The 24,517-nt window shown below is 36.4% G+C and overlaps 6 protein-coding genes across 12 annotated transcripts; 3 read left to right on the top strand and 3 right to left on the bottom strand.

Annotated features, from left to right (window-relative positions):
- The first annotated feature begins 433 nt into the window (after window positions 1–433).
- On the top strand, window positions 434–4,888 carry AT1G76550 (Phosphofructokinase family protein). The gene is made up of 18 exons (NM_106305.3): window positions 434–705; window positions 1,158–1,330; window positions 1,420–1,532; window positions 1,670–1,744; window positions 1,833–1,946; window positions 2,067–2,134; window positions 2,253–2,336; window positions 2,477–2,530; window positions 2,717–2,797; window positions 2,887–2,980; window positions 3,072–3,145; window positions 3,257–3,367; window positions 3,462–3,506; window positions 3,584–3,640; window positions 3,751–3,855; window positions 3,936–4,052; window positions 4,164–4,267; window positions 4,351–4,888. The coding sequence occupies exons 1-18, from the start codon at window positions 616–618 to the stop codon at window positions 4,643–4,645; spliced, it is 1,854 nt and encodes a 617-aa protein (NP_177781.1). The 5' UTR covers window positions 434–615; the 3' UTR covers window positions 4,646–4,888.
- Window positions 4,889–4,994: 106 nt separating this feature from the next.
- CDKB2;1 (cyclin-dependent kinase B2;1) lies at window positions 4,995–7,217 on the top strand. Its single transcript, NM_106304.3, has 8 exons — window positions 4,995–5,420; window positions 5,715–5,856; window positions 5,948–6,009; window positions 6,123–6,234; window positions 6,326–6,419; window positions 6,520–6,589; window positions 6,678–6,816; window positions 6,896–7,217. Exons 1-8 carry the CDS (start codon window positions 5,194–5,196, stop codon window positions 6,989–6,991), a joined length of 942 nt encoding a protein of 313 aa, NP_177780.1. The 5' UTR covers window positions 4,995–5,193; the 3' UTR covers window positions 6,992–7,217.
- Window positions 7,174–9,476, bottom strand: AT1G76530 (Auxin efflux carrier family protein; the record flags this gene model as incomplete). Of its 3 annotated transcripts, NM_001334730.1 has the most annotated exons (11): window positions 9,432–9,476; window positions 9,259–9,351; window positions 9,004–9,167; window positions 8,849–8,928; window positions 8,652–8,776; window positions 8,437–8,558; window positions 8,193–8,405; window positions 8,023–8,115; window positions 7,831–7,931; window positions 7,477–7,730; window positions 7,174–7,395 (listed from the first exon to the last, which is right to left on the bottom strand). In NM_001334730.1, the coding sequence occupies exons 3-11, from the start codon at window positions 9,136–9,138 to the stop codon at window positions 7,271–7,273; spliced, it is 1,248 nt and encodes a 415-aa protein (NP_001319388.1). In that variant the 5' UTR covers window positions 9,139–9,167; window positions 9,259–9,351; window positions 9,432–9,476. The 3 variants fall into 3 exon arrangements, with proteins under 3 accessions (NP_001319388.1, NP_001321045.1, NP_001321044.1); NM_001334731.1 differs by having other exon boundaries at window positions 7,271–7,395; window positions 9,004–9,351; NM_001334732.1 differs by lacking the exons at window positions 7,174–7,395; window positions 9,432–9,476 and having other exon boundaries at window positions 7,680–7,730; window positions 7,831–8,115; window positions 9,004–9,160; window positions 9,259–9,377.
- A 158-nt stretch (window positions 9,477–9,634) lies between these two features.
- Window positions 9,635–12,780, bottom strand: AT1G76520 (Auxin efflux carrier family protein). Of its 2 annotated transcripts, NM_106302.5 has the most exons (10): window positions 12,289–12,780; window positions 12,024–12,201; window positions 11,837–11,916; window positions 11,638–11,762; window positions 11,426–11,547; window positions 11,186–11,335; window positions 11,020–11,112; window positions 10,826–10,926; window positions 10,467–10,705; window positions 9,635–10,380 (listed from the first exon to the last, which is right to left on the bottom strand). In NM_106302.5, the coding sequence occupies exons 2-10, from the start codon at window positions 12,159–12,161 to the stop codon at window positions 10,256–10,258; spliced, it is 1,173 nt and encodes a 390-aa protein (NP_565133.1). In that variant the 5' UTR covers window positions 12,162–12,201; window positions 12,289–12,780; the 3' UTR covers window positions 9,635–10,255. The 2 variants fall into 2 exon arrangements, with proteins under 2 accessions (NP_565133.1, NP_849892.1); NM_179561.4 differs by having other exon boundaries at window positions 12,024–12,780.
- Window positions 12,781–14,576: 1,796 nt separating this feature from the next.
- Window positions 14,577–19,206, top strand: AT1G76510 (ARID/BRIGHT DNA-binding domain-containing protein). Of its 4 annotated transcripts, none has more exons than NM_001334729.1 (15): window positions 14,577–14,811; window positions 15,035–15,442; window positions 15,580–15,713; window positions 15,816–15,855; window positions 16,233–16,285; window positions 16,366–16,411; window positions 16,692–16,784; window positions 17,149–17,271; window positions 17,359–17,407; window positions 17,492–17,555; window positions 17,829–17,895; window positions 18,081–18,131; window positions 18,347–18,439; window positions 18,523–18,633; window positions 18,896–19,094. In NM_001334729.1, exons 2-14 carry the CDS (start codon window positions 15,047–15,049, stop codon window positions 18,616–18,618), a joined length of 1,305 nt encoding a protein of 434 aa, NP_001320306.1. In that variant the 5' UTR covers window positions 14,577–14,811; window positions 15,035–15,046; the 3' UTR covers window positions 18,619–18,633; window positions 18,896–19,094. The 4 variants fall into 4 exon arrangements, with proteins under 4 accessions (NP_001320306.1, NP_974156.1, NP_177777.3 ...); NM_001198482.2 differs by having other exon boundaries at window positions 14,597–14,811; window positions 16,366–16,480; window positions 18,523–18,614; window positions 18,753–19,206; NM_202427.3 differs by having other exon boundaries at window positions 14,580–14,788; window positions 18,523–18,910.
- Window positions 19,207–20,853: 1,647 nt separating this feature from the next.
- Window positions 20,854–22,582, bottom strand: SOB3 (Putative AT-hook DNA-binding family protein). The gene has a single exon (NM_106300.4). The coding sequence runs from the start codon at window positions 22,011–22,013 to the stop codon at window positions 21,105–21,107; it is 909 nt and encodes a 302-aa protein (NP_177776.1). The 5' UTR covers window positions 22,014–22,582; the 3' UTR covers window positions 20,854–21,104.
- Between the last annotated feature and the right edge of the window lie 1,935 nt (window positions 22,583–24,517).

The raw sequence follows: 24,517 nt of genomic DNA, 5'->3' as shown, positions 1-24,517 counted from the left end.
ATGCTATATTCCCCAATATTTCCATCTTCTTTTTTTTTCTCTCGCTATTTCCGTATTTACCCTTCACCTATCCTTTGGTGCTCATTCACTCTCCCTTTTAGCATATCATCATATCCTATTTTTTGCTTTTATTTTTTCTTAGTTTGAAAGTTTGGTCGCACTTAGGTGGGGAATTTGTCAACTCAAACTAAACCAAAACCTAACCGCATTTATAAACTAAACTTAAAACCAAACGTACACTCATACAGTTCGATAAATTTGCAGTCTAAAACCTTTTAAAACCCATAAAATATGAACACCAAACCGAATTAGACAATTTGGTCACTAACCAAACATTACCAAACCGAAAAAGGTAAGGGTATATATTTATATCCAATGGCATTTTCGTAAATAACCAGAATAACAAGGGCTGATCGAGAAAAAGCGTGGACTGAAAGAAAAAAAAGAAGAAGACCAAATTTTGGCTGTTTGGTTGATCGTATCGCCCAAGTCCCCCGCATACTATATAAATACTTTTGACGGGCCAAAGGAAAAAACTTTCTCTGAATCTTCTCTGAGTCTCTCTGACACTCTCACCAACCTAATTTCTCACAAAAACCTAAAAAGTTATCGCCCATGGATTCAGATTTCGGAATCCCCAGAGAACTCTCTCCTCTTCAACAACTCCGATCTCAGTACCACCCTGAGCTTCCTCCTTGTCTCCAGGTACTTCTCCTTCTTCCTTTTATTTGTATATTCGTATCTTCCTTAGATCTCTTGCTTCCTTCTCTCGTTCACTGTCTCCAATGTTTGGATCTCTATGTTTTTCATTGATATCATCTCTTCTGCTGTTTCGTTTTCTCACAATTTCGTCACGTCGCGAATATTTTGAATCCCTTCGAGCTGTTTATTTTGATTGTCTACTCGAGGAACTTGCAATGTTGTTTCCGTTCATGCAGATCTGTTTACACTGTTATTATAATCGGGATCTAGGGTTTATGATCCTTTTATACTTACTCGTCTGATTTAACATTTCAGTTTAGTGTGGTAGGTAGAATTGCCTTTCAACGTGAACTACCATGATGGAGTGATTTTCTGGAACAGTGATTGAATCGTAGTTTTTTTTTTGGTTGGATGATTCGTAGTTTAATTCGTTATTGATTCAATGTACATTACAGGGGACTACTGTCCGTGTTGAACTTGGTGATGGAACCACTGTGGCAAAGGCTGGTGATGCTCATATCATTGCCCGTGCCTTCCCACATACTCTAGGCCAGCCTTTGGCTCATTTCCTCAGGGCAACTGCTAAAGTTGCTGATGCTCAGATCATTACTGAACATCCAGTGAAGAGGTGTGCATGCATCTGCATATTTATAGATCTCTGGAATTTCTTGTTCTGTGGTTTTGTTGTTGGTTAGAGCTAGTTGTTTTCTATTGTAGGGTCGGAATTGTGTTCTGTGGAAGGCAGGCTCCTGGTGGGCACAATGTAGTTTGGGGTCTATACGAGGCTCTCAAAGTGCACAACGCGAAGAACACTTTGCTTGGATTTTTGGGTAAGTCCCTGTTTTTTATCTGTTAGTTGGTTTTCTTATTTCTGTAACTTCATTGTTTGCTTACTATAAAGTCACATCTTACTTCCGTATTGATGTGTGCCTGGTCATTAATATGAAACTTTGGCTACCTGTAACAGGTGGTTCTGAAGGTCTCTTTGCCCAGAAGACCCTGGAGATCACTGATGAGGTCCTCCAAACTTACAAAAACCAAGGTTGGTGGTTGGTGGTTTGATTAAGATTATTCAGAACTTTATCTCTGCTGCTTTCTGACATATGGCATTTAAATGTATGTCGTATTAGGTGGCTATGATATGCTTGGAAGAACCAAGGATCAGATTAGAACAACCGAACAGGTCAATGCTGCACTAAAAGCATGCACGGATTTGAAATTGGATAGCCTAGTTATCATTGGAGGTACCTACTTTTCCTCTTTTTCGGGTGTCTGTTTTAGTAGATGTTTTGTTCTTAACTTGTGTAAATATGATTTTTTAAGTTCATCCCAGAATTTTCTAAATCAATGTTTTTATTTGTTAGGTGTAACATCAAACACAGATGCCGCTCATCTTGCTGAATTTTTTGCTGAAGCAAAATGCTCAACAAAGGTCCTAATTTCTTCCCAGTTTTTCTCTTTCTTTGTCTGATCTTGTATCATGAATCACTTTAGTGACATTTGCACTTCACCTGATATCGCTAACAGCAGAAATTACCAATATGTTTCAGGTAGTTGGTGTTCCGGTCACTATTAATGGAGATCTTAAGAATCAGTTTGTGGAAGCAAATGTTGGTTTCGATACTACATGCAAGGTAACTTTGAAATCTAGCGCTTTTTTTTCTTTTACTTTGTAGGTATTGTAGCCAACATTCTTTCATTTCGCTCACCGTTCTTTTCAGGTTAATAACATTTTAACTCGTTATTTAGACTAATATCATTCTACTGTGTACAGGTGAATTCTCAGCTCATTAGCAATATCTGCACCGATGCCCTTTCAGCAGAGAAGGTAAATGTTGATTCCTTCCAAACGTTATCATGTTTTAGAAAGATTGCTAGGACACTCATAACCAACCTATATTTTGTTGGTTAATAATGTGAAATTTATTATGGTTTGATAATTGCGAAGTTGGGTTCCTTATGATTCTGTTATCAAATTTTCTTCTCAATAACATACTTTCCTCCGTATTGCCAGTATTATTACTTTGTCCGTCTCATGGGTCGGAAGCATTCACATGTTGCCCTTGAGTGTACACTTCAGTCTCACCCCAACATGGTATTCTTCCAAATTCTGAATATATTCAATCGATAGTCTTGGCAATGCTGCATCTAGTTTCTCATTTGCATTTGATGCGATTGTCTCAGGTGATACTGGGTGAGGAGGTTACAGCATCTAAGCTCACAATATTTGACATCATAAAACAAATCTGTGATGCTGTTCAAGCAAGAGCCGAACAAGGTCTGATAACTAAAACGAGCTTTTGGTATGTTGGAAGTGATGTCTTTTGCTTGTTCCCTAACTTTATTGATAAACTGTCTATTTGTATCAGACAAAAATCATGGAGTCATCCTAATTCCTGAAGGGCTTGTTGAGAGTATTCCTGAACTCTATGCTCTGTTGAAGGTAACGATTCAATACTGGCAAACATTTCTATTTATCATTTAATGTGCTATTTTTTATTGTTTCTTGAGTTCCAAAACATAGTAAGCATTTACATGTTGTTGTGCGATGCAGGAAATTCATGGATTGCTTAAGGAGGGTGTGCAGGTTGATAATATTTCTACTCAGTTGTCATCTTGGTCATCTGCTTTGTTTGAGTTTTTGCCTCCATTCATTAAGAAACAGGTTCTAATTCTTTGACATGGTACTTTTCTTTGTTTTTTCTCACATGTAAACGAGTATGTGTTCTTATGATAAATTGTCTTCTTTGTTTCTGCAGCTACTTCTCCATCCCGAGTCTGATGATTCTGCTCAGCTATCCCAGGTAAGAAGAAAGAAAATGATGGAGTTACTGTGCTATAAAAAGTTGGAATTCTAATTGCTCATTTACTTTCTTCTTAGATTGAGACGGAGAAACTTCTGGCTTATCTTGTGGAGACTGAAATGAACAAGCGCTTGGTATGTTGCACATCTTTTTCACTTGTCACAATCCATTTTTTTCAAATTTTTTTGAATAACCTTGCCTGAATATTCAAGTTGTCCCTAAAACTAAGTTTTGAAAATGACAGAAAGAAGGAACCTACAAAGGGAAGAAATTCAACGCTATCTGTCACTTTTTTGGTTACCAAGCTCGTGGATCTCTTCCATCAAAATTCGATTGTGACTACGCCTATGTATGTGATCGCCAAACTAAAATGCTATTGCAACTTCAATATTATGGACATTCACACCATTGATTATAACTTTGATGCAGGTTCTTGGACATGTATGTTACCACATCCTCGCAGCTGGTTTGAATGGTTACATGGCGACAGTGACTAACCTGAAGAGTCCTGTAAACAAATGGAAATGCGGGGCTGCGCCTATCTCAGTTGAGTTTTGTCTCTTATTTATAAGGCTAAAGTTGTTTAGTATATGTGTTGATTTCTGACTTCAAGTTTCAGTTTTACTGACCCCAATCTCTTTCTCTGTTTAACCTTAGGCAATGATGACGGTTAAGCGTTGGTCCCAAAATTCTGGTTCTACTACGATTGGTAGACCTGTAATTCATCCAGCTTCAGTTGACTTGAAAGGAAAAGCATACGAGTAAGCTTTTGTTCCTCACTCATTAGACAAAGATTAGAATGAACATGAAATCAAGTGATATAATTTGTCAAATGATTTTGCAGTCTATTGAGACAAAACGCGCAGAAATTCTTGATGGAAGATATGTACCGAAACCCAGGACCAGTCCAGTATGATGGTCCAGGTGCAGATGCAAAGGCGGTAAGTCTGTGTGTAGAAGACCAGGATTACATGGGGAAAATCAAGAAGCTGCAGGAGTATCTTGATCAGGTGAGGACGATTGTGAAACCGGGTTGCTCTCAAGATGTTTTGAAAGCGGCATTGAGTGTTATGGCCTCGGTGACTGATGTTCTCACTACGATCTCATCTTCTTCCACCAGCGGTCAGCAATTTGCTTAAAGATTTTTTTATTGTTTTGGTTTTCCCTTTAACCATAAACTTCATTAGCTCTCTCTCTCTCTCTCTCTTTCCATTTTGAAGTCGTCTTCTGATTTACGCAAACTTTATTGTTCAAAGTTGAGTTTAGGAAAAGGATATTCAAAGTTAAAGGATTTGAGTAATGCTTTTTTAATGAAGAAGTCTGTGTTTGGGTTCACTAATCTTCTTGTTGCCTTCTCGATCATAATTTGTATATGGTGCGACCAAATCAAAGTACCTACGGATATATATGACAAGTGGACACAAATGAATAAATGTAAAAATTAAAATTAAATACTATAGTACGTGGCAAATTAAAAAAAGGCGTTTATGAAAAGACCGCTCCTCCACGCTCCAGTTTGAATTTCGAAAAATCAGTCCGTTGTGAAAGCCCAAGAATAAGGATTCTATAATTTCAGGTCTCATTTAATTATATAACCTATCTACACTTTGATCTCCGACAATTCACTTTCCCAATAAGAACCAACTGAGAGAGAGAGAGCGCCGGAGAAGAAGAATTTTAGAGAGCGATGGACGAGGGAGTTATAGCAGTTTCCGCCATGGATGCTTTCGAGAAGCTTGAGAAAGTTGGTGAAGGGACATACGGGAAAGTTTACAGAGCCAGAGAGAAAGCTACCGGGAAAATCGTCGCTCTAAAGAAGACGCGTCTCCATGAGGACGAAGAAGGCGTTCCTTCCACCACTCTCCGCGAGATCTCCATTTTGCGAATGCTCGCTCGTGATCCTCACGTCGTCAGGTTAGGGTTTTACCTCTGATTCGATAAAATTGCCCCCATATTCTCGATCTTGTAGTCGCGTTAGGGTTTATATAGTCGATTTCTCACTATCTCGCTTGTTTTCCAGATTAGATAGATCTCAATTTCAAATCGTAGTAATCAGTTCGAAGAGTCTACTAATTGTTAGATGATTTGGCTCTGAGAAACTGTTGATAGATGTTTCCCTAGAGTTTGATCTGGATCGCTGTATCAGTTAGTTTTCCAGTGATTGCAAAATCAATTATATACGGAAACTTTATTTGTCATCTTTTTCAGGTTAATGGATGTTAAGCAAGGACTAAGCAAAGAAGGCAAAACTGTACTGTACCTGGTTTTTGAATACATGGACACTGATGTCAAGAAATTCATCAGAAGTTTCCGTAGCACTGGCAAGAACATTCCAACCCAAACTATCAAGGTTTTTAACCACCTTATTACTGTCATCTCTCTTTCTCGCTTCATTTGTGCTCACTTGAACCAAACATAACATTCTGAAAAGTTATTTGCAGAGCTTGATGTATCAACTATGCAAAGGTATGGCATTCTGCCATGGTCACGGGATATTGCACAGGTGAATTGTTCTCTGGCTTTCCCTTGTTTTCAACTTCTAAGTGAGAATGATTTTAGATAATAACTTGGAAGAGAGATTTCTTCTTCTTACTATTTCTCCTTGTTTCAAAACAGAGATCTCAAGCCTCACAATCTCTTGATGGATCCCAAGACAATGAGGCTCAAAATAGCAGATCTTGGTTTAGCCAGAGCCTTCACTCTGCCAATGAAGAAGTATACCCATGAGGTAATCAATGTTTGACACTGCTTCTTGCACTTATCCCACTTTGTATGTATTGTAGAACTTATGGTTTTGAATCGGTTGTTCATTGCAACAGATATTAACTCTTTGGTATAGAGCTCCAGAGGTTCTTCTTGGTGCCACCCATTACTCTACAGCTGTGGATATGTGGTCTGTTGGCTGCATATTTGGTATGTGTTCTTTTCAGACTCGTTGATTTCACTAGTCACTGCGATATCATCTTAAGTTACTAAACAACAACAATTAACATTGTTCCTTCACCATTTACAGCTGAACTTGTGACCAACCAAGCAATCTTTCAGGGAGACTCTGAGCTCCAACAGCTCCTCCATATTTTCAAGTAAGTCTTTGTTGATTCTTCACCTTTTACATGACAAACATAAGAAAACCTTTTTTCATTTTGCCGCTCTTTCCGGTGTACAACTCAGGTTGTTTGGGACACCCAATGAAGAAATGTGGCCAGGAGTGAGCACACTCAAGAACTGGCATGAATACCCACAGTGGAAACCATCGACTCTATCCTCTGCTGTTCCAAACCTCGACGAGGCTGGAGTTGATCTTCTATCTGTAAGTCTAAAGTTTATTAACTAGCTACCAAAACAAACTCAACAGACGAACTAATTGCGTTTTTATCTTCCTGGAACAGAAAATGCTGCAGTACGAGCCAGCGAAACGAATCTCAGCAAAGATGGCTATGGAGCATCCTTACTTTGATGATCTGCCAGAAAAGTCCTCTCTCTAAGGATTTAAAATCTTCAGTTAGTATCTTTCCAAGTTTTATGGTTTTTCTAGTTTTGCTTCTTTCAAGCATATCTCTAGTGTGCTGCTTCCCCCTCTATGAATCATCCTTTCTTTAGCATAATATATCACTTCTGATTGTTGTTTCTTTCTATTCGAATATTTGGATTAACGGCTTTAATGTTCTTAAGACTATTCGCAATTATAATGATCCAGTCATCTGGAAGTCTAAGAATAAGTTCTTGAATAAATGGATACATATAACAAGATCGAGTGTGGGGATTTATGTCACAAGCCACATGAAGAATGTTGGCCAAACAGTGAGTGAAACTGCAGCCAAAGAGTAAGTCCAAAGCATAATCACAGAGCATTCACTCTCCCCAGCGCCGAATAATTGGGTCTTTGTACCTGAAAAGTAAGGGAAACTAGTGATGTATCTTATCTGAAAGAAGTAACTGTATTTTAAGGAGTTGGTTTCAAGCCATGCACCTAGATTCATGGCTGGTGGGACAGCATACTGAAGAAGAAGAACGAATTGGTACAAGGGTTCTGAGGTTACTAAATCCAACTTGTATGCTCCTCTCACGAGTAAAACACCGCTTACAGGTAGCAAAATGTAACGAGCTACCAAGACGCCGATAATGCAGGAGTTTTTCATTTCTGAACTCCTCACTTCCGACCTCCTCATTCCTTTAAGTAAGTTTCCTCCAAGAATCAGGGTCATAGCAGGAATGGCCCCATCTCTTTAGCCAAAAGAAACAAGACACAGAAAAAGTGAGTTTTTCAAAGAGATGAATCATTTGTTGAGCTACTTCTAAGATAATGAGACTATTCTACAATTACCCCAATAGGGTTAATGAGTCTTGAATCACACGGAAAGGAGCTACGGTGCCGATTATTAGGTTCCTTAAAGGAGTAATAAGCCCAATCACAAGCGCGATAATCTGAGAAAACAGAAGAAGAAGAGATAAGAAAGATATACACTAGTGTGAATGTCTTGAATGTATATAAAAAAGGTGCCACTGAAACACAAACTGCAGCAATAGTTGCTGGAGCAAATATTGACCCAAGGTTGACTTTCTTTGACAGAGAAACAACTCTTTGCTTGACTTCTTCCCACCTCCCAACCTGTCAAACACACACAAAGTCACTGCCAAAATGAATAACACTGATGATGATGATGAAGAGTTGTTGATTAATGAGACCTGATGGTTGTCTTCTTCTTTTTCTTCTTCCTTGGAAGAAATTAGTTGGACTTTGCAGCTGTCATCATAGTTGGATTCAATAGAGTGTGTGTGTGTTTCAACGGGAGAGTTTGATAGCACACGCATAAGATTTATATATAAGTCCATGAGTAAACCGTTCCCGCCTGATACATACCAATTAGTGTCATGTTTATACACACTGATAAAAAAAGCCTTGAAGAGAGACAAGAGAGGAAGAACTAACAGTCATGGACAGTGTAACATAACCCATTCCGTATTTCTCGCAACTCTCAGAATCTCCAAAGGGACCTCCTTTCTCCTTGCAAATGGCTGGGATTATAATGAGAGGCATAGTCCCCAAATTCCCTGTTTTTGGTTTCATTCATCATCACATTCATAAGCAAAACATACGATACAAAGAAAGACAAAAAGATTCTAAAATCATGTCAAGGTTTGTACCAGAAGCACAACAACTAATGATGAGACCACGAAGCTGTGAAGGAGGCTTAGTTATGACAATAACAATCCAGCCGAGTAACGAACCAATCATGAATGTGAGCAGAACATTAACCGGCATAAACCACCTGCAATGCAAATCCTCATTTTCATTATAACAAGTGAGCTTAAAGATGATGCAAAATTTGATATTGACTTACATTTTGACCAAGCTTTCATATGTAACACTATCAGCTAAGCGGCTTCCAATAAGCGAAGGACTAAACACATAGAAGACAATCTATACACAAACAAAAGAGAAATTTAAGTTAACTCTTTTAGATTATTTGTTAAAGAAGAGAGTTAAAAAACGGACGTTGTTCAAATGTTTGCGAGCATCATGACCAAGAAGATTGACTGTGTCGAGAGCCAAATAAAATCCAACTGATGTTATCAACAAAGTCTCCACAACTGGTTTCGATGAAGCTATGAACAACTCCAAAAGCTTCATCTCTACTTCCAAAAGTTAGAATCTGCAAACTTAATCCATATATTACATGATTTGAGATAAAGAAACAATGAACCAAACGACGATAACTTATGGAGAAATCAAATGAAATGGTATAGTTACCTTTTTAGAGGAAGAGTGAAGGAGAGATATAGAGTAAGTATTATTTTTGTTCCGTATGAAAAAACCAACGTATCATAACCACCAACTCTTTATCTGAGAAAAAAAGAATACAAATTATAAGGGAACCATCGTCATGCCTTTAGTCACAGCGACTAGGAAACGTGCCATGTTACTTTGTGGTTCTTGCTGAAGATGTGGATATGTCGCATTGTGTTTACCGTATGGTAAAGAACAATAACGTTGATTTTAAAAAAACTTCTGTTGTTGTCATCTATTTTCTGAAGAATCGTTTCATAAACTAAAATGTTTCAGTACTATAATTTTTGTTTTTCCACAGTTTCACTAGCTACAAATTTATATATTACATATAGTATATCTTGGAGTCTAGCATGCACTTTAGCCCTGATGTGGAAGGTTATACATCAAAATCTCAAATATGACGTGATGAGACATTAATTGATCTTAGAGTACGATTAGGTTTGAGATACATGGACACAGATGTAAAGAAATTTATCACAAAATCCACCAATTAGAGCTTTTTGTCACCACTCTTTTCTCTCATCATTTGTACTCACTTGACTGATATGTAATAGTCTATTAAACCAAATGTAACAATCTGAAATTTTTCTCAGGTGTACCAAACTAAACAAAGGAATAGCTTTCTGCCATGGCCACAGTCACAAGTAGTCAAGTAGATTGTTCTCTGGTTTTACCCTGTTTCAAGAGAGAATGATTTGGGTATCATAACAGAGATTTTAAGCCTCACAATCTCTTGATGGATCCCAAGACAATGAGGATCAAAATAGCAGATTCTTGATGAGGCTGGACTTGATCTTCTATCTGTAAGTTACAGACTGTAAGTCCAAAGTTCGTATCAAAAGACTTATAAGTATATGTTCTCTATTATACTTGATCCAATCATCTGGAAGTCCAAGAACAATTCTTGAATCAATGGAACAAAACAATACATGTAACATGATGAGTATGGGGGTCTATTCTAAGCTACAAGCCACATGAAGAATGTTGGCCAAACAGTGAGTGCAATCGAAGCCAAAGAGTAAGTCCAGAGCATAATCACTGAGCATTCACTCTCCCCAGTTCCAAATAACTGAGTAATTGTACCTGCAAGAGTAAGTGAAACTAATGAAGTGATCTTATCTGAAAGAAGTAACTGTATTTTTTAAAGAGTTGGTTTCAGAGCAATGAACCTAGATTCATGGCTGGTGGGACAGCATATTGAAGAAGAAGAACGAATTGGTATAAGGGCTCTGATGTAACTAAATCCAACTTATATGCTCCTCTTACGATTAAAACACCGCTCATAGGCAGTAAAACGTAACGCGCAACCAAGACGCCGATAATACTGGACATTTTCATTCCTGAACTCCTCAAACCTTTGAGTAGGTTTCCTCCTATAATCATGGTCATTGCAGGAACTGCCCCATCTCTTCAGCCAAAAGAAACAAGACACATAAGAAGCTTTCGAATGAGTGAGTTACGTTTTTCCAAGAGATGATTCATTGTTGAGCTAATGCTAAGATAATGGTCTAATTTTAGCTGCAGTTACCCCACTAGAGTTACTGAGTCTTGAAGCACCCGGAGAGGAGCTTCCGTGCCGATTATTAGCTTCCTTAAAGGAGTAATGAGCCCGATCACAAGTGCAATCATCTGGAAACAGAAGAACAAAAAGGGTAATTAGAAAGATTACACTAGTGTGAGTGACGTCTCAAATGTATAAAACAGAGCCATTGAAACACAAACCGCAGCAATAGTTGATGGAGCAAAAATTGTCTTAAGGTTGACTTTTTGTGACAGTGAAACCAATCTCCGCTTGACTTTTTCCCACCTCCCAGCCTGTCATATACACACAGTCACTACCAACTTTGATAAATGAATAGTTACTGATCATGTGCATATGTGATGAAACCTTTTGGTTGTTTTCTTCTTCCTTGGAAGAAATAAGGGGAACTTTGTAGCTGTCGTAGTTGGATTCAACAGAGGGAGGGGTTTCAACGGGAGAGTTCGATAGCACACGCATAAGATTGTATACATAAGTCCATATGTAAATAGATCCCATCTGATACGTTACCAAGTACTGTCATGAGACATACTGATTACAAAACCTTGAAGAAGAAGAAGACAAAGAAGAAGAAGAAGAAGAACTTACAGCCATGGAGAGAGCAACATAACCCATTCCATATTTCTGGCAACTCTCAGGATCTCCAAAGGGACCTCCTTTTTCTTTACAAACAGCTGGGATTATAATCAGTGGCATATTCCCCAAATTCCCTGTTTTGTTTCATTCATTACCACAGTCATAAGCAAAACACAAGTTAAACAGATTCTGAAATCAGAAACATTCATGTTAAGGTTTGTTACCAGCAGCACAACAACCAAGAATGAGACCACGAAGGTGTGAAGGAGGCTTAGTGATGACAATAACAATCCAGCCAAGTAATGAACCAATGATGAATGTAAGCAGAACATTCACCGGCATGAACCACCTGCAAATCCTCATTTTCATTAACCAAAGAGCAAAGATTACAGACTCAAGATGCAAAATCTGAGATTGACTTACATTTTGACCAAGCTTTCGTATGTAACACTATCAGCTAAACGGCTTCCAATAAGCGAAGGACTAAACACATAGAAGACAATCTATATACACACACATCAAGAAAATGATAACAAAACAGAGACATATTAAAGTTGAATCATTTAGATTTATTAAAGAAAAGAGTAAAATTAAGTGATAATTAACTGACGTTGTTCAGATATTTACGAGCATCATGACCAAGAAGATTGACTCCATCGAGAGCCATATAAAATCCGACTGATGTTATCAACAGAATCTCAACGACTGGTTTTGATGAAGTTATGAACAGCTCCAAAAGCTTCACCATCTTTTTACTATCAACGCGAGAATCTGCAAGTATAAGTTAACTGTAGCAGAGGAAACAGAGAATCAATGGAGCTGCAAGAACCGCCGAAGAAAACAGAGCAATCCAAGAAGGGAATGAATTTTTTAACCGATTTAGAGGAAGAGAGAGATTTATCGTCAGTGGTACAGCTAGATGACAGTGAGAAGCCGCCGTATCAGAACTTTCTCACTCTCTCTCTATGAAAGAGAAAGAGCGTCTCCAAAATTTGGCCTAGTACAACACTTGCATGGTCGCCTCTTCATTCTATTTAAATTCTTGTCTATCCACAAAATGCTTTTTTCAAGAAACTAATCTCTTTATTTGGGGCAAACTTAGAAACTAATCTTTTTAACTAAGGTAAATTATTATTCTATGCATATGGGAAGAGAATTTCATATTTTCATCCTACATATTTTGTATGTACAACTTGGTGTCCGCATGATCCGGGTCAGACTTTTACATCTTCTTTGTTTTTGGAATTGTTTTGTTCCGTATAAGCAACAAAATAACGTATCATAGATTCATAGTTAGCTCCTTTTTGAATTCCAACTTTCACAACTTATGAGTTATGATATATCTCGTAAGTTTATGTCCTTTGATTTTGTATATTTTCCAATTTTTTGTAACCTAGTTTATGTACAAAAAGAAAGAGGAAACAGTTCCACAATTTTTGGAAAACTCAACTCAAGCGGGGTCTTTGTTTGTTTCGTATATTGTCGTATAACACTATTGAGAATAATAAGGCTTTATCTGAGAAGACGAATTTATATGGTAACCGTCGTCATGCCTTTCGTCACATCGACTACGAAACGTGCCCCATGTTTTTTTCTGGTTCTTGCCCAAGGTGTGGAGATATTGCAAAGTGTTCATCGATTGTTGAAGATTTATTATTTATTTTATTTTATATATTTTTTTAAAAAAAACATTTTTCTTTTTGTCATCTATTTTTAAGGGGAATTGTTATAAAAATGTACATTTTCATATGCGTCGTAAGAAATTTGAAATGGAAACAAAACTGAATGAGAATAAGATAATAGTGTGGTGGCTTAAATTAATTGTGTGATGGAAGCGTACCAACGAAACGATCGAATATTAATGATAACGGAAAATTCAAATTAGTGTGTGAGGCTGCGACCAGTGTCCGTCCATAAAATTCAATGCAAGATATAAATGTAACAACCCCAATATCAAAATAGTCGACTAATTCTTACCAAAAAAAAACAATTAGCGAATAATTAGAATTATCATACAGTGCTAAAAATATGTATATATATATATACGAGATACAAATATTTAAGTATATATTGTCAAAGTGCAAATTTTAGTGATTTATTAATGAAAAATACACAATAGACTGGATAATTGTAGAAGTGGGATATATTATACACACTACAATAAAAATCTCTTATGTGACTCGAATCCTATAACTCTTCTCATGTGAAGCAAGAGATATTAGACCATCCTTAATTCCTTATATGTAAGCTTATTGTATATGCAACAAGCCTAATGAAGGCCATGTCATGAGCTATCTTCTTATTTATCTATCTTATTAGAGCATGAATAAACTTGTTTGTATAGGATTTCTACTCACACAAGAGACTTGTGAATATGTATTTTTAAAGAGGTTAATTAACAGTATTTGATATTTCTATGATCTCATAGCTATGAATATGATGATTCAAAGAACGTGAACAAAAGATATCTGTAACAAAAAGAAAAGGACAAAGATATGTCAAATTGAAATGCTCCACTCGTTTTAATGTCCGTGAATGAAAATAACAAACTTGACATATATTGAAAATCTTGATTTGTACTATTGGAAATGTGGGGCATCAAAGACTATTATTCCCTAAAAATAATGGTCCTTAATTCATTAGAATTTTGGACAAAAAGCTTTGCTTAATTCTGTACCATTTTGCTTCGAATGAATATGCTCATACTATTTGTTATCCTTTGGATCCACACCAATTCATTAAATTGCAATTATTTGTCACTTTGACAAGTACTATACCTACATACTGAGAAAATCATCATCACCATAATTGTAAAGTTAATCACGTTAATTATATGCTAGCTAGTCTATAATTAAAGATTCAAACACTATATTTTTTTGGTACAACAAAAACTCTATATTGAACATGAACGCACAATGCTTCGATATTTCTTTCTCTATCTTTAGTAACAAATAAAAACACAACAACAATCGAGACAAGCAGAAACCTACGTTGTCTTCCGTGTTTAATTGGGCCTAAGATTATATTCATAATATACCTTACATATTGAGCCCATAGTTTACAATAATGGGCTTTGTTATGTAAATGGGTCGTAAAAGTCCAACTTTCTGAAATATCATTAATAAGTTTTGCTATTAAGATCTTCGTTAAGAGTTAATACAAGTAACAAGCATTAATTTCTTTCTTAATGAATTCATGTGTTCATTATATCATCCGTATAAATCTTTTGATCTGCATATCTCTCCGTTTAATTGATATCTTTCCGTTTCTCGCTTCTTTTTCTCCGCCGGCGTCCTTCCATTTCGCCGGCTGCTATCGAACCCTAACCCGCGACGACTCCACCGTCTCCGGCGTCTTCTTCTTCCGGCGAAACCGGTAACCGTATCTTTTGTTTCTATGTATGTACTCCATGATTTCGTGAAGCTCTGCTTTCTAATGCTTTAGTCGCCATCACTGTTTGAATTATAGCGAATCAGTGAGAGAGTAGGACTCAGAGTTTTGATGCGTTCCAATTCTCGATTACATGCGTCTTGCATTCTCTCTGGAATTATCAATAGTGCGTTTCTATTTATGATTTCTGGATTTTGAATTCTGCGTTGTTGTTGTGATGCTATGTCTCAGAGAATTAGCTTCATGATGGCGGATACTGAAATGCAAGAGCAAGATGTGCCGTCTGGTACCAAAGGTGTTGTAGAGGAGCCTTCAGAACTAGAGAAAGACCTAAACTCTATTGAAAGACCTAAGTCCCCTGTTCCAGAGGATACGACTCATACTTTGGATAGTGATGTTCATTTATCTGATGCTCCCATTGCTAATCAAATTGAGGCTAATGAAGAGGTTGGTGGTCAGAACAGTGTTGATGGGAGGAATGGTGATGTTGATCAGTCTGAAAAGAAGATTACTAGTGATGGCGGTCAAGAGGAGACAACACTTGGGGAATCAAATCCTTTGAAGGGGGATCCGTCGAGTCCTCATGTTCCTGAAGAAAGTGTTAAGAAGTGGAAGACATGGTTGTTGAGTGATGCTGAGGTGATGAGAGCACTTTTCTGTCACATTTCAGACAACTAGTCTGCCTGCATTTGCGTTAAGCGTTGAATATTGTTTTTTGTGAGATCTGTGGTCATCACAGTGGCTCTATTTCATCACGAGTTCACGTTTTTATACAGGCCAGGGAAGTTGATGAAGCAGGGGCACCACAGGATCAAGAGGCGTTTATTAAAGAAGTGGAGGCCTTCAACAAGGAGAATTTCCTGGAATTTAAAGCCCCAAAGTTTTACGGACAGCCCTTAAATTGTCTCAAGTGAGTTGTTGGAAGTGTTGCTTTAATTCTTGGAAAATTCCATACTTTTGGTTATGCCTTGTTTGACGTGATAACGTCTGCATGCTTTACTTTGAAATGTAGGCTTTGGAGAGCCGTTATCAAGTTAGGTGGCTACGATGTGGTAATGATCTACTTTCGAACTTCCAATGATTTTATGTTTACTAAGATCTTCTCCTCCCTCTTCCCCTTTAGGAGGTTAAAAATCTTTTAGATTATTATCTACAGGTCATGCGATTTATACGTTTTGGGTTGTATAACGTGTGAACTATAGCTAATGAATGAGAAGATGATTTAAGAACAAGGAATGGCTTCCGGAAATAATTAAGTCAATGCAGTTATGTGTTAATTATGTTAGGTCTGTGTTTTGGCAACTGAACTTGCTTAGTGTCATCTACTCTGTTTGAAAGTTTATACTCAAATCTATCCCACCGCCCACGTTGCTTGAAACTCTATGTCTGTGGTATTCAAAATTCCTATGATTTTCATTTTCTTATATAGGTCACCACATCTAAGCTATGGCGGCAAGTTGGAGAATCGTTCCATCCTCCAAAGTATGGCTTGTATTGTCCTCAATCTTCAACCTTTTCCGCTTTCTTGTATGAAATTGACTTTCCACATTTTTGTTATTCAGAACATGCACTACAGTCTCCTGGACATTCCGCATTTTCTATGAAAAGGTGAATTTCATTTTTGGTCTAAGTACTGAATATGCATTGATATTAATGAGGTTGTACTTGTTCAGTTTAGTTCATACATGTTCGATTCAGACAATGTTCTTTTGCTCCTTTTGTCAGTAGTGTGTCTGAGACTAGCTGGTTTCGTTATCATTTATGTCGTGGTTTAGTAGCCTTCTAACAGTTTATTTGGATTGACTCCTTCCTAACATGGAGTCTGGTTGATTTCTATCCTATCAAGATGTGGAAATTTCATTATTTGTATCCTTATTTCCAACCGCAGGCACTTTTGGAGTATGAGAAGCATTTAAGGCAAAATGGTGAGCTTAACCTTCCTGGTTCAGCTTCTCTTCCGTCTTCAGGCATTGAAAAGGAGGTTAGAATTCCTATGAAATTGTGTAATTCTTATGCTTTTGGGTAGGTGAACACTTTGAGAGGAGGTCAATTTAAGAGTAGGTAAACCATGTTGTTAAATTAGATAAAGTGAAAGCTCTGCAGTTCTTTATAAAATCATTTTATACAGATGGAAATTTCGGGCATGAGTAATATCAGCTTAACATGTTGAATACTACTCTCTGCAATCTGATTGAATAAAGCTGTACCGTTTTGTGTTATATGGGAAACATAAGAAATAATATGTACACAACACAGCTAATTACCAATTTAAGCTCCCTAAAACAGAATTTTAAACTTTATATGCCTTCCCTTTTTCTCTCATTGATATAAGGGCACTTATGTAGGCAAGTAGCCATCAAGCTTCAGGGTCAGGCAGAACAAGAAGAGATGCTGCAGCTCGTGCTATGCAAGGTTGGCATTCTCAGCGCCTTCTTGGATCTGGGGAGGTTACTGAGCCTATTGTTAAGGTTTCTATTTAGACCTTACCACGTTTCATAATTCACCATGCACAAACTTACGCTTCAACATGATTCTGTTTGTACATATATTTTCAGGAGAAAGGCTTGAATTCAACCCCAAAGCAAAAGAACCTCAAAAACATTGGTAATATTCCTAAGCGATGGCTATTGTTCTCCACTACCTACAGAATGATTACCTAATGCCACCGTGTATAAATGTTCTTTTCAGGTGTGCAGAAACAAAAAACAACAACCGGCATGGACCTTGTTTTTTCACACGAATCAGAAAAACAGTTACGAAAGATAATCATCTCCTGTATTTTTGTGTTGCTTATGCAAGATTGCTTTACCATGTGCAATTCCATACAATCTTATCCATCGAAAAACCCTGCATTGTCAATGTTTGGTAGATCACAAGCACTGTTTTCTGGGTGGTAGTTGTAAGAACTGCCATTTCAGAAATAGCGCAGGAGATTAAATGAATACAGAGAATTTTGTAACTTGTCTTTTCATTTCGTTTATTATAATCAGAGCAAAAGATTGATAATATGGTTTTGGCTTGATAGGTCAACTGCCGAGGTTATAGATGTTGGACCCCCTGCAGACTGGGTGAAGATCAATGTCAGAGAAACTGTGAGTACCACTTCCGCTTCCCCCCTCATATAATGCAACGCTTACCCAACTCTTGAAACTAGAGACATGAGAAAGAAAAAAAGTCAAAAACAACACTGCCTGAAGAAAGGGAAATAACTGCAATCTGGGTTTTTGTTTTGAATCTGAAATCTTACCAAATTTATTTTTGTTGTCTTTATTTACAGAAAGACTGCTTTGAGATATTTGCCCTGGTACCTGGACTTCTTCGCGAAGAGGTGAGCTTTTCTCCTTGGAATTCAATCTCTAAAGCTTCTTTGATCAGTGTTTTGTCACTGGAGTGTTACTGATTCCTACGACATAGATGTGAACATATACTGGATTCGAATCTAAATACACACACTGTTGTCCGTTGTAATGAATTTCATAGTAATTTTTTGTGTGATTGCACACAGAATCTAGTTCCTCAATATAAGTTGATTTCTTCTTTCAGGTCCGTGTTCAGTCAGACCCTGCAGGGCGGCTAGTTATAGCAGGCCAACCTGAGCAACTTGACAATCCTTGGGGAATCACACCCTTCAAAAAGGTTAGATTCTAACACTCCAAACAGAGCCCTAGTTGCTAATTGAAGGATAGTTGTCAATTGTTTTCCGATTTTGGTTATGGTAGGTTGTGAACTTTCCCGCAAGAATCGATCCGCTGCACACGTCAGCGGTTGTGAGCCTGCATGGTCGACTGTTTGTGCGAGTCCCATTTGAGCAGTGACCGGTCTCATCCCAAGTGAGCTAGTTCTTTATTTGTCTCTTTGTTTTCTTTTAGGAATTCGTTTGTATCAGAACTAAAAACAAACGATAGCAAATGTGATAGTTTGACTGTGACTTGAGTTCTGAATATTAAAGTAGAGAAATGAATATTGATGTTCCATATAAAGTTAGTAAGGAAGCTGTTCCTTATACCTTCAAGTATGCAACCAACAATCACAGTGTCTGGTATATATCTTTTAGAAAATGAAGTTTTCATCTGTTTTCTCTGTTTATTTCAGTTTCAGGTTTCACATAAAGAAAACTTACAATTTATAGTTCAATCAAGTTAAATGGCTCCTATTGTAGGAGAGTACTGAAGTTTTATGGGCTGGAAGCTTTTGGGTTGAGTTAAATGGCCTGAAAATTAGGCCTTAGATGTGTCGTGTTGCTTTCGTGATCCACAATTGCATTCATATATATATATATATATATGATGAGGAAAGTCAAGAAAATTTTTTTTGAAGAAAAAAACTAAACATATTATTGCAACTTCCAATTTGCATTAGACCCAATATTATATATTTACATCTAACACGTTTTGTGATTTTTAGATATTCATGCTTATCTATTTTCTGTTGACATCAGACAAAAATTAGCAAAACATTCTATTGTAATAGTTAATAATATGTGACTATACTACTATAGTATACAATTTTTGTTTAAGTTCTCTCTTTTTACAACCGTGAGATTCTTGGTCGAATTCATACCAATCTTCAGAATTTATGAAAAAGTATGATATTATTTTCATGTAAAACAATTACAATAACAAATCATACTTAAAAATGTTGTAGTTCGAACCATGATCCTTTAAGTAACATATGTTCTTCAAGCTCTATGGCCCACACAATAGTGTAGACCTTCTTCTTTTTTGGGTGTAAAATAGTTAGTAGTCTAGATAGTGTAGAACATATGTTACTTAAAGGATCTATATATCTATCCAATCATAATTCGTATATATAGGGAAACCTTCACATTTACGTTTACTTATCAGCCGTTCGTATAAAACACACAATGAACAAGATTTCTTAACCCAATCGTTGCTCAACTGCATGTAAGGCACTTGACATGAGCACATGGATATCTTAAAAAGATAAAGTCACAGTGCATGTATCGAAAAGGTCTCAAAGTACATTACCCTTTATTCTCTTTACATGGTTGAAGCCCTAAAATGTCAAATATATGAAAATTATGAAAATAAGAGGTTTTTAAACCATCTCTCATTCTCATTGTATAACAGTAAACATGATGAGACTCCATTTCTTATATACATAAATGTCACCTGTCTTCTCTTAGAAGCTCATTGAAGATATTTCACCACAAATCTCCTTTGGACATGCATTGGTCATGTACAAGCTTTTCCTTTCACTTGATTTTCTTTTTAAATATACGTTTTCATACGGTCCATACATAGTTTCCCTAGGGACTTGATGCATTCCTCATTTTCACACATCTTTGTACTTAAAGCCCCACTTGGCTGTGTTGTTATAGACTTTCCTAATCCTCTAAAAGGAAACTGATAAATGAAACTCTGGGACAAATTTTTCATATTTTGGTTTTGGCAGGTCATGTAATGTTCTCGTGTTTAAGCCATTAACTTGTAACCGTCGAAAAATCATGTTTATATCGTTGTAACGGGTGGGCGAATCTTTTCTTATAATCGACAAAAATATAGTATGCAATTATCACAGTAACCGCTGTCTTTAAAACAAACTCATAAAATTCTAAATAGTTATTTAGTTTTTCGTAAAATTTCTAAAGCGTTATTTACTTTTTGGTAGATTCTTAACGCGTTATTTTCGTGATTAATTGATAAAAACGAAGAAATATTCATATTGATCTCATCGAAATACAATGTAGAACTCAGTTGGGTGAAACATGTACTAAATCAGAGATTCCATGCGTAAACAAGATATTCAATCTAGAGATTTTCAAATCATAAAATCTCGAAGATTCATGTATGGTATCTAGATGAATTAAAAAGAACAAGATGTTTGATTTGTTGGTTGATTACTTGATAGACATAGTAACATAGATTGAGTGATTACCTTTGATAACTACTCAAAAAGGGGATTACACATACCACATCCATGATATATACAAGTATGAGCCATTTCAATATTTCTATAAAATGTACTCAATAACTTTTTTGTTATCCAATTACAAAGGTAACTAAGTGATATATAAAAATTGGCTTCTAATAGCACTTTTATTGTGAACTCAAGCATATAACAAATAATATATAGGGACAGCACGAAACCCTAGTGATTAAAAAAGAAGAGAAAATGCAGATGGAGAAGTATATCATCTCAAGACGAATTCAAATATTCATATATGATCAACTAAATTAAAAACCAAACGATCCCCAAACAATGAAGATGATTTTTTTTTTCTTTTAATTTTGAGAAATGAAATTTGGTTACAGCTATGTTACGGACATAATTTTCAATTCTAAAAGGCTGGTCTTGGTGGTGCGGCTGCGGCTGCGGCTCCCCAACCAAGCAAATGAGGATCACCGGCAAACTGATCATAACCACTCATGTTACCTCTTAACTGTCCTTGACCGGCTCCAGATGGTGGTGATGATGACGTGGCCGGCGGTGGACCACCTTCTCCTCCTCCTCCCTCTCCAACTTCTCCTCCCTCTCCACCTTCTCCTCCTTCATCTTCAAGGGGAAGCCTTTCGAAAGTTGCATTAGAGAACGATGCAGCCATTAGTATCACTGGACCCGAAGCCACAAGCGGAGCCACCACGTTTCCTCCAATCACCTGACCTTGAACGCCGGAAAGAAAGATAGAAAGACCACCGGATCCTGGCGGCGCAGGGGGCGGCAACACCGTACCTGTGAGGGAAAGTATCTCAAACCTTCCATGTAGAGCCACAACACCTCCGGTTCCACCATTTGCCCCATGAGCCGCTGTCGTTGCCGGCTGCCGGAGACTGACGTTAGCCACCGTGCCGTTACCACTGAGAATGGAGACTCCTCTTCCTCTCCTGCGAGCGTAAGTGGTAACGCTCTCGACTATGTCGGCTCCAGATGAGACTTCAAGAACATGAGATCTAAGCACGTTGGGGCTATCTCTAGTCACTATCACCGGTGGCTTCGGCTTGTTCTTGGATCCCGGAGGACGTCCACGTGGACGTTTCCCGGTTGAACCAGAGGTAACTGGGTCGGAACCCGGATCCTTGTTGGAGTCAGATTCATCATCTGAATTCTGCTGCTGAGGCTGAGGTTGAGGCTGAGGCTGAGGCAAAGGGTGAAGTTGAGGCTGAGGTTGAAGCTGGTGATGAAGCTCAGGCCTGAAGAGGTTGTGAAAGTATCTAGAAGCTCCTCCGGATTGATCGTAACCACCGTCCATGGCAGCCGCATCTACTGACTCTTCTTGTTCTTGTGGCTCATATATATAAAGATATTGTGAGGGTGAAGATAGAATTCATATAAGAGAAACTTTGAGATCCATTGGAGAAGTCAAATTTCAGGAGGTGAGGAGCCAATAGCTTGAGTTGATCGGTTACACAAGCCGACAAAAACAGAGCTAAGAGACACAAATCTAAAGGGTATGCTTTGTGTGTTAAACCCTAACTCGCTTTAGGGCAAGAGAGGAGAGATTCTTCACCCGAGACGGTGTCGTATTAATTGATGTGAAAGAATTCTAGGGAAGCTTCAAATTAATTCATGTGCTGAGACTGAGAGTGAGTGACTCTGCAAGTACTTTTTTTGAACGAGGAAAGGGAAAAAAAAAGCAATAGACACACCGAAAATTTAGCTGAATATCATTCCTTTCGCATTAAAAAATAAAATACGCATAGGGGCATATATTAATATACGAATAATTGCATATTAATAATATACTTGAAATCCATGAAAAGACAAGGGTTTCGAGTTTTTCTTCTCTGGATATATGCGTTTCCCTTTTTGGCATATAGCTTCAAACCAAGAAAATAAAGGAAAACTTTTAAGAGTTAAAATTTAAAGAAAAAGGAAATTAAGAAATTTACAATTTAAAAGCCAAAGGTATATGAATAGGAGATGGAAGAAACATGCTGATATTAAATTGTTGGAATTTTTTTTTATTTTTTTTGATAAAGTTGTTGGAAATTATTATATAGAAAACAAACGAGAAGTCTAAATATAAATTATTGTATAAGTTTTTGAAAGTTACATATCAAATTTGTCCGCATAATAATGCAGTATTCCCTAGAAACAAATGTAATACTCCCACCATTTATCATTATATGCTGTTTAAAGTTAATTAACATATAGTATTAAAATTTAATTAAAGTTTCACTTCTATCTTTCATTAATACACAATTATATTTCTTTCATCAGTTAATACGTTAGAAAAACATAGATTTTTTTTTTGTCAATCTGTTAGAAAAACATAGATAAGACATGAAATTTTAACAAAAAAAAATATTTGCATTGAAAATATAAAATAAAATTTATCCTGAAACAAAATTAAAGTCTTAAAACGACACTTAATTGAAACAGAATAAACAGATGACAAAAAGTAAAATAAAAGTGAATCAAAAATGTTAGCCATGAATCGAATTGCCTTGAAGCGTGTGCATGTAACGCCTTCCATTATGAATTTCATCATTTTCTTTAAAACCGAGATTCTACCTATTCAAAACTAAATTCAGTTTCAAAATGTTTTTGGTCTTGGTCATATATTCTAAAACTAATTAAAAACTATTACCATGAGTGAGTGCACTTCAATTTTTATTAAACTAATTATAAATTATTATTGATAGTAAAAAAAATATAGACCAAACTATTTATTATCAATGTATATTAACTTTCTAAGTTAGAAATTCATGAAATTCGATATAATCTACATAAGGTACCCCAAAAAAGTGTATACAGATTTTAAGTGGGATTTGTTTAAAATAAACATATAAAAAGCATCATCTCTCCAGTGACATGTGTTAAGTTTCTACATTGAAAATTTCATATTTACATCAAAAGTTTGAAAATATCAATATTATATAGGGTAATATTAGAAAGTAACCATGGAATTGAAAAGAATTGAGAGAATAGCCTTGTGTCAGGAAACTTAGGTAAATAACATTTTCTATGGTGGATAAAATACTAAAATATCCTTAGATTTTCTTGTTTTTACAAAAATATCGGTGGTTGTAGTTATAAAGTTTTTATGTATTTGTCTAAAATAATATGATATATTTACAAAAGAGCATGCAATTCTTTAAAATACATACAGAATATATATACACGATATATATGTTTCTCTGAAATAATGTGTTTTTCAGAAATAGCACGAAATATTTATAAAAAGCATGCAATTCTCTTATAGATTGCGAAATTTAAAAAATTACAATATTACATGGGTTTTTATTGGATAACATGACAAATATTTATTTATTTCATGAGTTTTTGTTGGATAGCATGACAAATATTAATATATTAGTGTTAATAACATGTTTTGTTCTTAAAATACATGCATTTTAAAATCAGATATTTGTTTTAAAATCAAATTTAATCTCTTATATCACAACGACATTGACGGAGAATTCAGGTAAAAAGAGAAAATAAAGAATGAGAGATAGAGAGATTTCTATGGAAAAAGAAAGAGAGAACATGTGGGTGAACAAAAATAAAGAGATATGATGATATATTTTATGAGAGGTGGTGAAGATTATTTTAGGAGAGGGAGAGAGAAATAGAAAAAGAAAATGACATGGTGAATCTGAAGAAGATGAATTGTGTTAAAGATGAAAAGAGAAAGAGAACTCTATGGCTAAAGTCTCGTAAAGAACATGAAAAAGAAATAAAAGAAGGAAGAAGAAAGAGAAAGGCTAAAATAGACTAAATATTGCCAAAATTTCTGTAACCGACAAGTAC

This window comes from Arabidopsis thaliana (genome assembly GCF_000001735.4).
Source record: "Arabidopsis thaliana chromosome 1 sequence".
NCBI classification, from domain to species: domain Eukaryota; kingdom Viridiplantae; phylum Streptophyta; class Magnoliopsida; order Brassicales; family Brassicaceae; genus Arabidopsis; species Arabidopsis thaliana.
This window is presented reverse-complemented; position numbering and strand designations above follow the sequence as displayed.